The 17,384-nt window shown below is 37.1% G+C and overlaps 2 protein-coding genes across 3 annotated transcripts; one reads left to right on the top strand and one right to left on the bottom strand.

The window, feature by feature from the left end:
* Window positions 1–3,546: 3,546 nt before the first annotated feature.
* On the top strand, window positions 3,547–7,613 carry LOC136225828 (peroxidase P7-like). Its single transcript, XM_066013944.1, has 4 exons — window positions 3,547–3,805; window positions 4,744–4,935; window positions 5,778–5,943; window positions 6,734–7,613. The coding sequence occupies exons 1-4, from the start codon at window positions 3,596–3,598 to the stop codon at window positions 7,117–7,119; spliced, it is 954 nt and encodes a 317-aa protein (XP_065870016.1). The 5' UTR covers window positions 3,547–3,595; the 3' UTR covers window positions 7,120–7,613.
* LOC136225827 (putative disease resistance protein RGA3) lies at window positions 6,848–12,499 on the bottom strand. 2 transcript variants are annotated; one of them, XM_066013943.1, is made up of 3 exons: window positions 12,139–12,499; window positions 10,005–11,412; window positions 6,848–9,725 (listed from the first exon to the last, which is right to left on the bottom strand). In XM_066013943.1, the coding sequence occupies exons 1-3, from the start codon at window positions 12,409–12,411 to the stop codon at window positions 8,788–8,790; spliced, it is 2,619 nt and encodes an 872-aa protein (XP_065870015.1). In that variant the 5' UTR covers window positions 12,412–12,499; the 3' UTR covers window positions 6,848–8,787. The 2 variants fall into 2 exon arrangements, with proteins under 2 accessions (XP_065870015.1, XP_065870014.1); XM_066013942.1 differs by having other exon boundaries at window positions 6,848–11,412; window positions 12,139–12,497.
* Window positions 12,500–17,384: the final 4,885 nt, after the last annotated feature.

Below are 17,384 nucleotides of genomic sequence, written 5' to 3'. Positions count from 1 at the left end.
AGCAAGAAAAATCTCCAAGTCATAATTATTTAACATAAGTATAAAGTGCAAATTTGCCCCTAATGTTTCTGGGGAAGTGTAGATTTCTCCTAACATATGAAATTATGCAATTTTACTTCTAACAAATATTATTATGTTACTAAAACAGTTATGAATAACCTGTCCAAATGACAATATTTAAGTCTGCCAGATACAAGTTAATCACAAAAAAAAACTACATAAAATACTTACTGTGTTATTAAAACATGTATAAACAACTCGTGTAAATATATATAACTGTTTTATCTTATCGTCAAACTTGTTTGGAAGATCCGATCGGATAGTCGAATCACTGTCAAATCAGTCAGTTCAATTTTTTGTTGTGTAGGAACGAAATTGAACTTGCTTGACAATGTTAGAAATAAAATTGCAACAATTTCATACGTTAGGGTAAATTTGGAAATCTTTAATATATGTATAAAAAAAATGTTGGGTGTAACCAAATACTTTAATACATTTTGTTGCTTACAATGAAAAAATATTTTCAACAACCCTTGAAAGAAACTCTTCTCTATATTTATTTTTTCCTAACCACTCTTCAATTAATATAAACACCCATTAGCTCATAAAATTACAAATTAATTAAATATGTGAATTAGGAGATAGTTTCTTAATTAGAGATTAATTAAATTATCTAAAGTAAACTTAAATGTAAACCAACCACAATAATATGCATATTGCCACTTAAGAGAATGTCATCAAATATTAGGAAGAAATATTCCCTTCCAATCTAATCAAAATATTACCAATTAACGTTAAGGCTGTCGAGTCGCTTAATCTAGAGATCTCGAGTTTGAGTCCTAACGGGCACAAAAAATCCATCTAAAGAATGTTTAACGAGTATCGAACCGAGAAATCAAATAAACTATGTAAAAAATATATCAAAATATTATAGCTTGCAATTTGACATTTTATTGTGGTAGAAAACAACCATGGTGGTTGAAATTTGGGATCTATATATTTAATTACACAAATATTGCTAAATTTCATTTTCTTTTTATACGATCATTGATACAATTTATTGGAGCCCAATTTAGACACAAAAACTTATTGGAATTTTGACATCTTGGGCTGAATAAAATAATCGGTAACCGATAATTAAATCGATAATCGAATCGAAATTTTAGTTTGATTCATTTTCCATTTAAACTTAGTTTGATAATCTGTTATTGGTTTAAATTTAACCGAAACCAAACCGAAGTTTATATATAATTAAAAAAATTATAATCTTATTTTATATTTAATAAACGGAAGTGTGTGTATGGATTTTGAAAATACTATATCAATGTCAACTTGAATGAAATTCAAATTCACAAGAAATACAGTATATTTTTTCATAAATAAAAATTTGTAATTTTAAACATTTAAATTAGAAATTTATATTTTTCAGTTATCGGTTATTCGGTTGGTAACTGAACCAAATAAAAAAAATCGATTTGATAATATTCGGTTCAGTTCAATGCCTAAAATATGATATATTTCGGTTAGTAACCGAATCGAACCGATGCTTAGAGTAATATCATATATTGGAGATAAGAGGTGTTTGCTTTTCTATGATAATGTTGTCACTTTCTGTTACCTTTGTCATTTTTTTAATAAAAAATAGAATTTTAAATAATAAAATAATAATTTGTGGGACCACGGTATCAACTTTTGGAGTTACTAAGTATTGGAGCATTTTTGTCATAAAAGTTGTCAAAAGTGAGGTGATTGGGAGACAAAGAGGTGTCTGTTTACTCCATTTTCTCATATTGTTTACCTTTTCACTTTAAAACGAAGAGTTTTAGGTGTTTGGTTAAAACCTTTTGTTTGCCTTTTATACATGAAAATTAACTTTTTACAAAAACAGGGAATCCCTGCTTTTTAGAAAATCAGTTTTAGCAGAAAAATCAACTAACATCTACTATCAAATAGAAAACAACTAGCACGAACAATAAATAGCAAAAAAGAACATGTGAACCAAACGGACCCTTAATTTTTCTAGAAAGTTACTATGCCAATATACGATATGGAAAGTTTATTTCTTGTGTCAATAAAATCACTATGATAAGATTTTTAAAAGAAAATCAATCGAAAAAGCTGACGTGACGATTCTCTAAATATATTTTAGCTAACTCATCATGTGGCAGTTTAAAAAAAATAAAATAAACCATGTGATAGAAAATCCGAGATGACAATGAGTTGGCAAGTACGGTTTGACTTGCCATGTCAACTTTTAGTTAGTTTTTTTTCTCAAATTTCATTTGTGATTTTTTTACACCCAAATTTTTCATATTTGTTTGGTTTCATTATCGTAACCATTTGTTTTTTCACTCCAAACATTATAATAGAAGTGTTTGGTTAGAATTGAAAAATAATTATTGATTAGCTATTTCAAAAGTATAATTAATTCATTTCAACTAGATAAGAGTGGAGACAGGGGTCTTGGTTGCCGGAATCAACCCTACTAGGGATGGTTCCGGCCCCCTCTCTTTAGAAGATTGGGTACGACTTAACTTACCACATCAACTTTCAGTTAGTTTTTTCTTCAAATTTCATTTGCTATTTTTTTTACACGGAAATTTTTCATTTTTGTTTGGTTTCCCCTTGTTGTAACTATTTGTTTTTTTTTTCGCTCCAAACACTTTAGAATTAAGAATTCAGAAGTATAATCAGTTAATTTCTAACTGATAGGAGCGGAGGCATGGCCCCATCGCTGGAATCACCCTATACTAGGGATGGTTCTGGCCCTTCTCTCCAGAAAATTGAAGTTGAGGGTGTCAAGATAGCGTGTAATTTATATATATATATATATATATATATATATAGGTCTAAAATTGGTTCACGCAACATAATAGTCATGTATTCAAGGGTGGACAGGACCCCTCTGACCACCGGAACCACCATAACTACGAGTAGTTTCGGCCCCTTGTCTCCACAAAATTTGAGTCTGTGGTGGTTCCGACCTCTTGTTTCGAAGAAATAATGATCGGGTGCTGAATTAGCACCCAAAAATTGCTTCTTAGGTTTTCTCTAAATCCAAAATTCCATTTTTTTTTTGCTTGTTAGGCATCTCTAAATCCAAAATTCTATTTTTTTAAGCCCTGTTTGGCCCTTCTAAAATCCAAATTTCTATTTTTTTTTTGGCATATTAGTCTCTCCCTAAATCCGATTTTTCTATTAGATACATTTTTTTACATGTTAAGAACCTTAAACACAATATAACTTAATTTTGAAAAGTTTTATATTGGTAATTAAAAATTGGTTATTGACCAGTCTGATTATAACACGTATATATATATATATAAAAAATTGAACAAGTTCAATTTAGCAAATTTTTTTTTACACATCATGCGTAAAATCGGCCCCCAAACCGAACAATTCTGTATTCACCAGAGCCTATATTCACCAGTGCTACCAAATTGTATACAAATCCAAACTTCAATTACCCCATTAATGGGAAATGATAGTATTATGAATTTATGAGCATTAGTACTATAAATTATGGAGAAGCTAAGCTATGATGAATATAGTCTTTCCATCTAAAATCAAGAGCAGTATACTTGATCAATATAATATGGCCTTTTACAAAACTTTGTTGCTCTTCTTCTTAGTTGCTGCTTGTGCAGCTTTTGATGCCATGGCCCAGCTTTCACCGGATTATTACTCGTCTACTTGCCCGAAAGCAGAGTCTATAGTTCGTGCTGGAGTTGCAGAAGCTATGAAGAATGAAACACGTAATGGGGCATCTTTACTCAGGATGCATTTTCATGACTGCTTTGTTCAGGTTTGTCTATCTTTTTCGGGTTAAATGCATGGTCGTTCATTCACATTTTTCGGTAATAATAGAATGTTGAGTGGGATAGATAGACCAATCAACTTAAGGGTATGTTAGTGTCACGTGTAATCAAGGGTGGAGATAAGGGGTCTAGAGAGGCCCGCATCTCTCTGCTGTCGGAACCACCTCTATTATGGATAGTTTTGGTCCCTCTGTTTCCGATAAATTAAGGTTAGGAGTGATTAATTAGCTCGTTGAGTTTATATTTAATTTTAAACTCAAACTTTGATTAATATATGATAGGAGATAAATTTTCCTAAGTTCGTTCAAAACTATACATTCTTAACATGTATATATATACTAAAAAAAATAAACGAGTTCAATTTAACAATAAAAATGTTTTTACGCACATATGTGTAAAATTATAAAGGGACCAATCCTTTATTCTCCACTCTGTGTCATAATTCTAAATCAATAAAATTTGCGATTGCTGAAAATTTTATCAGCAATTTTTAGGTATTTTTTATAGGGTTCCGATCGTTTGAGGACCTCTCATACATTTTGCGACACATGTTACAAAATGTTTTGGGGTCTCAAAAGGACCCAATACCCCCTAACTATACAAGGAGTCAATTCAAATTTTCGCATACAGTATTAATTCGACATTTCAACGTTTCAATATTAGAATTACTAAAAATTTGTCAAAATGTAACTTTATTGAAACAAAATCGACCCTCAGATATCCTCGTACCTCATGAGTCATGAGCTATATAGGACCCTATGTTGCTGTCAGGCCGATTTCAAAGGGGTACCGCTGGCTCTTTTATAATCCTAGCCGGGATATGCTAGTTGAGTGACCGTTGGTGCATTTAAATGTTAAATCAGTGATTTTTTTTTTATTGAATAAAATGTTTGATGATTATTGATTTGAATTGTAATGTAAATAGGGGTGTGACGGATCAATCTTGCTTGATGATAATGCAACATTTGTTGGAGAGAAAACAGCAGTTCCAAACATAAACTCAATCAGGGGATATTTTATCATTGATGACATTAAAGATAGCTTAGAAAGTGCATGTCCTGGTGTTGTTTCTTGTGCTGATATTGTCGCCTTAGCTGCTCGAGACTCGGTCGTTTTGGTAAGTTCCATTTAACTAAATTTTTAGAGCTTTTATCGTACTCCAGAAAAGGCTATAATCGAGCCAAGTTTTAGTCTGCTTACACTCGGCCCGATAGAAAATAGACGAAGTCGAGTTCAAGATTGAGCTCACATTTTGTTCATGATCTGATCTCGAGTTGCTCGTTTATTCGTTTACGAGTTTTGCTCGCGTAGCTCGAGATTTGGTCATTTATGTAAGTTCTATTTAACTAGAAACTTAATTTTGAGAATTTTTATTGTATTCTGGGTAATGGTTGTAATCGAACCGGGCCAAGTTTTAACATGCTTATGCTCGGCTTGGTAAAAAATAGATGAGCTCCAGTTCTACATCCTATTTGTGAGCTGCTCGCTTATTTGTTCATGAGATTTGCTTGCGAACAGATCGTTAATTATGTTCATCAACTTTAGTCACGAACATCTCATTAATTATTTTCTTTGACACAAAACTACAGAACCAAAATTTCACACAAAACTATGTAGTTTTACAGATTCCCTTTTATAAAAATACTATTATTAAAAATGATAATCCAACCAAGCTTGCTCATGAACTAGTTCATATACATTATAATCGAGTTTGTTTATAAACCTATAATGAACCTACTCACTAGCTTTGGAGCGGAATTTCACCGTGCTCAAGCTCATATCGTTTAATTGATTGATACAATATATTGCTTTGGAAATATCGTATAATTTCTCCTCAATTTTTCAACTAATAGGAGGGGTAATTACAATCATGGTCTTCTAACTATCAGAAACGAAACGATATTGATACAACACTTTAATTCTTAACGAGAAACATATTCTTGTTGATTTTAATTATAGATGGGTGGACCTAATTGGGAGGTTGACTTGGGAAGAAGAGATTCTCTTACAGCAAGTAAAGATCTTGCCAACAAATCCATACCTCCACCTTCTTCTGATCTTAAAGCTCTCACAACAAGTTTCTCCGTACAAGGTCTCTCTTTCAAGGACATGGTTGTTCTTTCAGGTAAACTCTTACCGTTATTATTTATGGTGGTCTCTCGTGATTTATGAGTATTAAATTGATAGTTTTTTTTATGTTTTACATAAAAAAAAAATTAGAACCCAATACACAATTTTCATGAAGTTTATAGCGTTTTTCGACGATCAGTGTACACTCAATCCTCTAAACCCGTCCCTCCTAATTCTGCTAAGCAAAAGAGAATAAGTAAATAATTTATTAGTCTTATTCTTTTTAGGGTAAATAATTTATTAGTCCTCTCCTTTTTATCTAACACATTGTTTAGTCCTCTTATTTTGAAAAACACATTACAAGATCCCTATTTTTTGTCAATATTATATTTTGCATAAACAGACAAACAAAAAAATAACAGAGTAACATGACCATCTTGTATCTATTATGGCTGTCTTGAATTAAAAATCTAAAAAAATCATAAAAAAGGACCAAATGGTTAATATTGACAAAAATAGGAACCTTATAATATGTTTTTCAAAATAGGAAACTAAACAGTGTGTTAGATAAAAAAAGACGAAGACTAATAAATTATTTACCCTTTCTTTTTACATAAAACATAGTTTAGTCATCTATTTGGAAAAACACAGTATACTATTCCTATCTTTTGTCACCGTTAATTCTTTGATCATTTTTTTCTATTTTTTAGATTTTTAACCAAACATATTTTAGCTTTCAGGACAGATATATTGCGATACAAAATAACAATATTACTCTGTTATTTCTGTCTGTCTGTTTACAAAATGAGCAATATTAAACCCCTCACTGGTTGTACGGATTGCAGGTGCACATACCATAGGATTTTCAAGGTGCACATCATTTAGAGGTCATATCTATGGTGATTCTAAGATTGATCCACTTTATGCCAACTCTTTGAAGAAAATTTGCCCAATTAAAGGAAATGACGATGTTCTTGCATCTCTTGATTTTCCCAATCCACATCGTTTTGATAATTCTTACTATACAAATCTGATCCACAAGAAAGGTCTTCTTCATTCAGATCAAGTTCTCTTTGATGACAATTCTGCGGATTCCCTTGTTCAATCTTATGCAAATACCCCTCCTTTATTCTTCAAAGATTTTGCTGATGCTATAGTTAAAATGAGCAACATTAAACCCCTCACCGGAAAGCAAGGAGAAGTCAGGAAAAATTGCAGGAAAACCAACTAGAGAAACCCAAGTTCGGGGTCTATTGAAATAAAAATCATTCAACTTTACTTTCTTTCGATAGAGTTACCGAACTTCACATTTGGTTTCAATAAAGTCATTGCGGGCCAATTCATATATAGTCAATTGTATTTTGTGTTACGTCAACATTTCAGTGAGTTGTAGTATACAAATGGACTAAAATGGCTTTATTGAAATCAAATGTGAAGTTCTATGGTTTTATTGAAAGAAAATAAAGTTCGGCGACCTTTATAAAATAGACCCTAAACTTTAATGGCAGTCGGTGTGAATTACCGGTGAGAAACCTAAATATTACGAATAAATAAATAGCTATTGTTTTGTATGAATATGGGAATCAAGGGTTAGGACTTGATTTGAAGATTTATGCTTCATTAATGTGTAATGGTATGCTGTTGTTTTTTTTACTTCTTCATGTGGAAACATTTGCTGTAATAATTGTATTATCTTTAATTGTTCATTTGCTGATTGTCAAATAATTCTTGAAGCCCTAAATACTAGTGGTAATTCGGATTGACACGTTATAATCGTGTTATGTTATTTACATGTTTCACATAGTCCCATGTAAGAGGTTTGGGTATCCGCCCTGGCTCGTCCTAGACTACATCCAACGGGCTGAGTGTGGACTAGAAAAAATGACATCTGGTATAAGTCTGTCTAAGCTCGTCTTTCTAGTCTAGACTTGGAATTTATAAAAATAGGATGGACCAACTGGCTCGTTCGTTATAATTACTTATTTATAAATTTTAAGATGGACTGATACTGGTTTGGCTTGGGATCTAATTTTCAAGTCTAACTGGCTTGGGATTTATTTATTAAGCTTGATTGACCCTTAAACTTTCAAAGTGTCCCGTAGCCTCCTCAACTTCCATAAAATGCCCAGTTAGCCCCCCTGAACTTGCATAAAATGTAATCAATTAATAACTCAATTGTAAAAAAGTAAGTTTAATGCGAAAAATCTTTTGCACGCATCTTAAAAAAAAGTAAAAACAACCAAGGTCGAGGCAATTCGGTTATAACATTTTAAGGTGTGTGGAATACATTTTCAGCATGAAACTTACTTTTTTACAACCGAGTGATTAATTGTTTACACTTTACACAAGTTCAGCGTTTAACTGAAAATTTTATGCAAGTTAAGACGGCTATCGGAACACTTTGAAAGTTCAGGATACCAATCAATCTTTTTGGACAAGTTAACCAAGCAAAGCCGAGAAAAAGATATAAAAACTGTTACCTTAATATATTGTAATATGCTGGATATGAGAAATCTTGTGCCACTCAGAGCCACTCCCCTCAGCACAACTTTCTGCAAGATATGGAGAACCATAAATATAAAGATTCTTCAAGTTAGAGATTCTGTGGATGGCTTCAGCTGTAGGTAGACATCTTATTTTCTCACAATTTTCAAAAGAAAGCCTTTGAAGAGAGCAAAGGTTGCCCAACCATTCTGGCAAAGCTTCCACATCAATGAAATCCCATATAAACAATGACTTGAGAGAGGCGAGACGTTGAAGTTGATCCGGCAGAGAGGCTGAAGTGCCCCCATATATCCTTAACTCTTCAAGGGAAGGAAGGTCTCCGTCTCGGATTGAATTCAAATAAGGGAATGCCACCAACTCCTCTGAGAAACCACCGATTTCGAGTAGCTTCAAGTTAACGAGGTAGTATTTCCTCTGGAAAATTACTCAGTCTTGGACAATGTCTTATATCTAGCTTCGTAAGAGAATTCACATTCCCTAAATCTTGGGAAACGTTTGTCAGTTTATCACAACAGCTTAGCTCCAAGACTTGTAGAGAAGTGCAGGATCGTATCTCACTTGGAAGACGAGTTATTCCATGACAATAACTGATCTGCAAAGTTCTTAGAGACTGGAATCCATGGATTTCATCAAATATGTTACTCAGTTCTTCACAATCCCTGATATCCAAGCTTTCAAGTGAGGAAAGATACTTCATAGGAACTTTTGTTAACCAATGACATTCCCAAATTATCAATTCCTTAAGGCAAGGAAATACGACTATTTCGCTTCCCGGATCACCTCCTGATGGCTCCTTCCATTCTTCTAACCTCTCCATTGACATCATCTCGAACGATTTTAACGATGGAAACAGTGTCTGATCATTGCCATAGAACTCACTCCCTATGTATTTGACATTATCCAATCCTCCTATACTAAGTACTTCAAGATGAGGAAGATGTCCAAGCCTTGGTAATTCTTTACAGCGGCTGCAGTCAATCAAATTCAGCTTCACCAAATTATTGAGTATGGTTGAAGAATTGCTTTCACTCCGAATTCTCATCATCCATAACCATGAAGGGAATCTTTCACCTAAATAATCCTTAATTTCTAAGCTTTTTATCGCTTCGTGAGGCTGGAGACCTTCCAACACTTCCTCATCGTTTCCGAAACTTTCTCTTCCATAAGTACTCCATACAAATTTCAAGGCTTCTAGTTTCGTTTTCTTCTGCAGATTTGCTTTCTCCGCTTCATCTTTATCTCTCACCTCTTCTAGATACTCTATTCTTAAACTCCCTCTTAAGTTGTTTAAGAATTCAAGCTCTTGAATGCTGCCTCCCCTATCAGGACCTACTGCAAAAAGTGGCAATGTTTCAAGACATGTTAACCTTCCCACCATGGATGGCATCTGGAAATCATAAGAAAAATGAATATGTCTTAAGCTCAACAGGTTGAACATTTTATTCTTAGGGAGCTCCGTGAGTGATATGCACTCTTCAAATCTCAAAGTTTGAAGATTGTAAAGCTTGGTGATAGATTCCGGCAATGCTTTCATATTTGTATGCGAGACATCAAGGTATCTCAAATGTTTCAACTTGCCTATTGAAGATGGAAACTCTTCAACATCATTACCTTTTAAAATTAGAGTCCGCAAACTTTTCAACTTCCATAAGCCAACAGAGAAAGCATTTTCTATGAATAAAGTACGCAATTTCTTAGCACCATCTGTTAGAAAAGGCGGTGTAGGCTTCCTACGAATGAGATTTGTGTGACGGATCTGAACTGAAGAAGTTACTAACATCATTGTTTCAGACTTGGAAATAGACAATGCAAGATCATGTATTAGATCATGCATTTTGCATTTACTAATATCACCGTAGTCGTTCCTCTCAACGTCTTGGAAAAATGAATTCAGAAGCAAGTAGCTGAAATATTCATTCCCTGTATCTACATTAGGTGTCCCAAGGAGTCCCTCAGCCATCCATAGCTGAATTAATTCTTCTTTTTCAACGAAGTAATCTTTTGGAAAAATTGAACAGATTGCAAAACATGGCTTCAAAGATGAAGGCAAGTGATCAAAACTTAACTTTAAAATAGACTCGATGTTATCCCTATTATCGGATGCATTAAAAGCAGTGCTGTTTCTAATTGATAACCAAGCTTCCTTGTCTTTTTTCAATGCCATTGTCCCACCCAGAACTTTAGCTGCTAATGGCACTCCTCTGCATTTCTCTGCAATCTCCTTTCCAATAGCCAACAAGTCCGAGTTAAGGGGAGCTGATATTCCCCCATGCCCGTATTGTACCTTTTTCTCAATTATAGACCAACAATCTTCATCAGACAAGATCCCCGGTTTATGTCGATATTCAATAGAAGTCTCAACCATGGATACCACTTCCTCACTACGAGTTGTAACAACAATAGCATTTCCATTGACTCCACAAATTTTCATTAATCGCCTCTTCAAATCATCCCAGCCCCTAGCTGCATCATTCCACACGTCATCAAGAACAAGAATAAATTTTTTGCCCTGCAATGACATCTCAAGTTGGTTGAGTATTGCATCAATATTGGTCATTCCACTCATGTTCCCATCGAGAGCCTGCAACATTTCTCCTAAAATTCTATGCTCATCAAACTTATCTGAAACACACACCCATATTTTGACATCAAAATGCTTTCTTTTTCCAGTGACTTGTTCCCACACAAGTTTAGCTAACGCTGTCTTTCCAAGTCCACCCATTCCCAATATGGGAATAATGGTAAGAACTCGTTGATCACAAGAGCCAGTCAGCAGGTCTACAATTTTAGAGGCATCAATGTCCCTCCCCACAACTGGGTTGTCAAGAACCGAGTCTGTTTTGAACCTATTTCGAGGCATATCCACCGTGTTTCGTTGGATAAACTCAAACAGCAGGGCTTCAGTCTGAATATTTTGTAATGACTTAATCACTTCCTTAAGCTTATGCGCCATTTTGAGACGAAATCCAGCTTTCCTTACCGATTCAATGGCTTTCAAGTTCGAAGAGAACCTAGTCACCTGTGTTGGAAAAGCAAAGTTAGTTTGTGATCACTCTATCTATATCTGCAGAGAAACAAAGTTGATACCTAGCTAGTTTATAAAAGCAAAGTCATCTACCAAAGTTAGTCTAATCCAGATCTTGAAACAAAGTTAGCCTATCTATAATGTTAGAAGATTAAGATCGTTTATGTGAATTAATCGAACAATTGAAAATAAAAATAAGCAACACAAAGAATTTACATAGTTCCACCAATTCGTGCTTAAGTCCACGGAGAGAAGTTCTATTATCAAAGCAACTATGAACAACTTACATGAGCATTTATGAGAACTCACAATTCCAAATCCAAGAATTTTCCTAGAAATTCTATCCCAACTCTTTATTATTCTTTTGCTCGTAGCTCAAACAAGTGTTTCCCAAGAATTTTCAATGAAAACATCAATACCAAACATAATCAATACACCAAACCTAGCACTTTGATACCACTTGTTAGGAATTAAATCTATTATTATTGTGATCGTATGCTTAATTTCCTGTTGTGAAAATCAAGCTTGTTATAATCAACAAAGAATCCAATTCCTAACATATATTATCTCATTGCAATTAAAAGAAATTCAAGGATTAAGCACCCAATTCGAAAAAAAATCATCAGTTGATAATCGTATGCCAAAGTGATCAAAATATAATCCAAAGCATTCAACTACTTGAGAATTGAGATTACAAAAGATGTCAAGATAATCTAGTACCTTGAGTCGCAGAGTTTCATAAGTCAACTCATCAAGCAAGTCTTCAGCTTCATAAGCAACATCTTTCAGTTTTTTCAGCCACTGCCTCACAGCTACCTTCGCTACTTGTTTTTCCTCTGCATCTTGCGCTACTCCAGCAATCGCATCTAGCGATTCTCGGAGCTTGTTCAGCTCCTTATCAAATCCCCAAACGAATTTCAATTCTTCAGTTATGAGTAGAATCAACTTGTTCAGTGCTGCCTCCCCAAAGTAAGTAAGAACTGCTTCATCCATCAATGATTAGATTGGAGAAACCTGTGCAGAATCTGAGAGAAGAGAGATTTAAGAGCAGGAACCATTACTGTATGAATTAAATTAACTGTTCATAATCAACTATCAACCATGAAGATTCAGAGGAGTTGCCAAATGGGTCGCACTTGGATTCAAATTTTAATTTGGGCTGGGCTGGGCTGAGGCCTGATTATTTCTCACCCACCATCTAGGCATTACTAGACCTGTTCTCGGGCCTGGGTATTCACCCGGTACTAGACCTATGAATCGGGTTTCGACTGAAAAAATAACATTCAGTTTGGCCCGATTCTTTCTGTATCGGGTTTTGAATTTTTAAAACAAGATGGATAGCATAACAGTTTTTTTTAAAACCTTTCTGTGCGCTCTCTCTCTCAAAACTTTCCCAAACCGCTTCTTTCTTCTTTTCAATTTTCATCAATTCTTTGTTAATTTTATTAATTTTACTGTTGATTGGATTTTTTTCTGTTTCGAGTTGCAGTTTTCTATTTAAAAGGGATAACTGCCTTTCCATCTATTGTTTATTTTACTTGTACTTTTAATGGTTTATTTTGTTTTATTTTGTTGTTCTTTTTTCTTACCTTTATAGATTATGTACTAGGTATCAGGACCGGCCCTGGGTCTAGGCCAGGAGTGTGCTGGCCTAGGGTCCATGGCTGTGAGAGGACCCAAATATTTTTTAACAGATGTATATATACTTATACTGTAAAAAATTCATACTAAAATTAGTAAGTATCCTAGAGGTTAAGATCACAATCTCCATTTAAAGGTGCCTAGATTCGACTCCTCTGAGGGCAAATATTTTTTTTCAAAATAAATATATTCAAATATTTTGCTGCTGTTTTTTTCTTTTATTTTGATTTTTGTATTTTTTTTTTGTCTTTGTTACTAGTTTGCTTGTTGTTCTTTTTTTTTTGGCGTCTACTGTTGATTTAGTTTCCATTGTAAAAAAACAAAAATGGTTTTCTCAAAAAAAAAAAAATATATATATATATATTAATATTAAGAAATTTATATAAAAATTCACTTTCTAAAACTTATTTACAATTATATCAAATAATACTTTTAAATTAGATCAAACTAATAAAATCATTATTTTTAATATATTTTAAAGACTATAGGTTATAATTAGGATACGCGGAACAGTGATTCGAGCTCTCTTCGGGGGGTGCTCGTGTTCCTCGAGGGTCGTCTCTATGCGGGGAGCGGTCCCTGGGAATACTCCGACGATCAAGACAGTTAGTCGCTCGAGAGTATTGATAATCTATTCAAATGAGTTAGAGAGTATGTTACCCGATCCCCTTGCCTTGGTTGCCTCCTCCTTATTTATAGTCAATCCTCTTGGGCCTTTGAGGCCTCTTGCGCTTTAGCCCGCCGGGCCCATGGTCCTAATGGGCCAATGAGATATTCCGAATCAGGTAGTCCCCCCCCCCGATCAGGCATACCGAGTATTGCATGCGAGGTGTAGTTGGGAAACTGGGAGCCTTGTGTTCGCCTGGTGAGCGGGGGGTAAGCTTGGGAAACGCTGCTCGCTTAGCGAAACAAAAGACCCTTTCAACTTCAGCATGGGCTTCTAGTTTTTAACGCATAATTAATTGCTTGTGCATTAATGCTCCTGCACGCGCCGTAAAGTTTCATTGGATACCGTGCTCCGCCGGCGCCCCCATTTGAGATATAAATATACGAGAGAAGGTATTATTTCTTTTTCCAAATTCTCAGTCGGTGTGCCTTCTTAGTCCACTTCCTTCTTTAGATTTCCTGTTTCCTTGCCGGCATTGTGGTCTGCGTTCTATTGCTTGTCGGGATTTGCTGAGTACCGAGTTTGTCTGTTCGCGGCGGTCGTTTGAGGGCGGTTTCTTCTTATTGTCGCGACGTCGCTTGAGGTCAGTCGTGCCTCTTTTTTATCTTTTCTCTTTCGTTGTTATTTCGTTTGTTTATCTTGGGAGGGAGAGTATGTCAGAGGGTTCTTCGTGGGGAGCCTTAAAACGACTGCGGTCAGTGACACCGGGCGACTTTACGCTTCGTGACGCCTCTCGAACGCGATCTGTGAAAAGAAAAAGGCGAGTAGGGAAGGAAGAGGAGAGTGGTGTCGCTGTTGGAAAGAAAAGGAAAACCGCCGTGGTGCGTGCGGCACCCAGTGTTGAGCGGCCGTTAGGAGGAGTTGCCGCCGGCGTTCTTGAAGTGACTGTGGTTGTACCGGAGGGCGTGATTACCGAAGATCGGCCCTTAGCCCTGATTTATGAAGAGATGCGTGAGAGGGTGTGGACACGGTCGTCGGGTGTGACTAGTGTTGATGGTAAACACTATGAGGGGAGGCAACGCCCGAAGAGACCGGAGTCCTTTTCGGTGGATGGTGCATATAGTATCATAGTGTCTGCGGACTTGGCCGCCATCTCTGCAGTGTACCGATTAGGGCATCCATATGAGCTGGTTGCGCTTGAAGAAGATGATCATGCTCATCATACGGGTGGAGCAAACGAGCTGATTGTGTACGAGGAGCAGTTGGAGTCAGGGATGTGGCTACCTCTTCTCCCCTTTTTTGTGGAGGTACTGAAGGAGTACGACTTGTGTCCTGGGCAGATTCATCCGAATGGGTGGAGGATGATGGTGGCGTTCTACTCGCTATGTAGATCGGCTGGATATCGAGCTACTGGGCTGGTGTTTCGCGAGTTCTTTCGCCCGAATAAGGGACCCCGATCACAACATGTGACCCTCTCGCACCAAAAATTCAAGGTTCTTGGCGGGTTGAAGGATAAGATTCCCGAGTATCGGCATCGCTACTTCCTGGTGCGGAAGTTGGATGGCGATTTCCCTTTCCGGGTGTCATGGAATGGGGATCCCATGGAATCTAGTCGGTGGATAAAAACGCGACCTATGTTGCCATCGGAGGAGAATCTTGTAAAGTACCTAAAGGGGCTGCCAACGGATAAAGAATGTAAGAAAGATGTGGATGAGCTTGTTGGTCATTTTCTTACCGCAGGGTGTTACATCTGGAACCAGTGGCGAATGGCTCAGCTATCTGGCTGGTCGCCCGCGGATTTCGAGAAGTGGAAACATGGGTATAACTTTTCAGTCGGAGAGCTAGCGGAGTTGGAGGCGATAACCGTGAATGTTGCTGTCGTAGGTGAGGGGTCCGGGTTGTGGTTTTTATTTTGCATGTGTTGCGTGTGTTTGCTTGAAATATATTGATTGTGTTGCTACTTATGCAGGTCCAGGTGATCCTCGCGTGAGTATGGATTTCGACCCGAATGAGTTTGGTGTTGGCATGGAGACTACGGAGGAAGCGTTTGCCGGTGCATCAGGTTCCTTGGCCTCATTCTCTTCGCTTGAGGATGCGAACCAAGTGGTTCAGAGCATGGGAGGGGTGCTTGCTATGCACGAGGATGCTGATGTGACTGGTAACATACCGCAAGGTATGCCCGTGCTAGAAAGTGAGGCGAAGGAAGCTGCGGAGGTGATAGCTACTGAACCGAAACAGGTCGAGAACCAGATTCAGGGAGTGCTTACCCGGAATCGTAAGAAAGAGAAAGGTAAGTCAGTTGCTGGAACTGAAGGCGAGAAAGCATGTGCTGATGATGATACTGCTGGGGCAAGCGATGGCTCTAAGCGAGCGTGTACTGACGGAGGGGCCAAGCTTTCGGCGGAGATGATGGATCGGGTAGGTGACCACCCAGAGATGATGAAAAGAATGGATACAAAGATTGCCAAGTTTCGGGAATACGTTATGGGGTTATCGGTGCACTCGGACATGGCAACGTCAGACCTTGCGCGGGCGATGGCTCGTGTTGCTAAGGTGCCCGGAGAAGTTCACCGAATGGATGGTGTGTCCAAAATGAACCTCGATGTGGAAACTTTGTCGGCGCTTGGTGTGGTAAGTTCTTTTGACATGCTTGTTCAGGTTTGTTCCTAATGATCGTGTCCTGATTTGTGTATCTTTATGCAGGCCATTCAAAATGCTAACACGGTATTCGACATGTGTGTGAATGATGAGAATTTGTTTCGGGATATGGAGCAAGGTTTGCGGAATGCTGTGAAGGAGCTGGAAGCGGCGAATGGGAAGTTAGCCACCGTCGAAGAGTTGTTGGAGCGCCGTGAGGGCGAGATCGCAGTGCTGTCCGAGCAGCTTAAAGTGGAGATAGGAGGCCGAGTGGAGCTGTCGAAGAGGTTGGCCCATGATGCTGAGGAGCTCCGTTCCTACAAGGTTTTGCTTAAGGTGGCCATCTTATGGACCCGTCGAGTGAAGGAGAAGGTCGACGAGAGAGCTAGGCGAGCAGTTGCGTTGTTCGATGAGAATGAGAGACTCAAGCGAGAACTTGAGGTGGCTCGGAAAGAGGCTAGCGATTTGCGTGCCTTCGCGGGACAGCGCGAGGAGAAGCTGATCAAAATGGATCGAATGATGCTTATTGTTGTTGCTCATTCTGCCGGGTATGAGGTTCCTCCGGAGGTCATATTCTCTCCGAATGTGTATGATAAAGCTGCCCAGGCGAAAGCCATAGAGTTTTATGGCCGTTTTAAGAAGAAATAGTTGTAGATGGAGATAGCATGCTCTTTCTGTTTCTTTGATTCAAAGATGTAATAATTTTTTGTACAGTTTGAATCTTTGGGGATCTTTTGGCAGCTAAATTTGAACATCATTTTGAATGTTGATTTGATTTGAGGTTCTGTGATGTGTTTGTCAAGTCTTGTCTATTCTTGCTATAAATAGGAGTTGGTTTGTGTTTGTGCTCTTCGTTTATGGGGTGTCCTTGTTGGTCCCGTATAACGTGACAAGGTTAGTTCCAAGGGGGGGGATAGGAACTATTTAAAATTTTGCCCGTTAAGGCTAACTTCTTTTCTTTAAGAAAATGTTTACATAGCGGCACTAAGTAGTTTTAAGACACAAGCTTAGTCAACTGGTGACTAAGTTTGTTTCTTTCCTTGAGTAAGGAGATAGCACTTAAGTCTATTCCTGAACTCAG

This window comes from Euphorbia lathyris, chromosome 4 (assembly GCF_963576675.1).
Source record: "Euphorbia lathyris chromosome 4, ddEupLath1.1, whole genome shotgun sequence".
Lineage (NCBI taxonomy): Eukaryota > Viridiplantae > Streptophyta > Magnoliopsida > Malpighiales > Euphorbiaceae > Euphorbia > Euphorbia lathyris.
The sequence above is the reverse complement of the archived record's forward strand: the minus strand, read 5'-3'. Positions and strand labels throughout refer to the sequence as shown.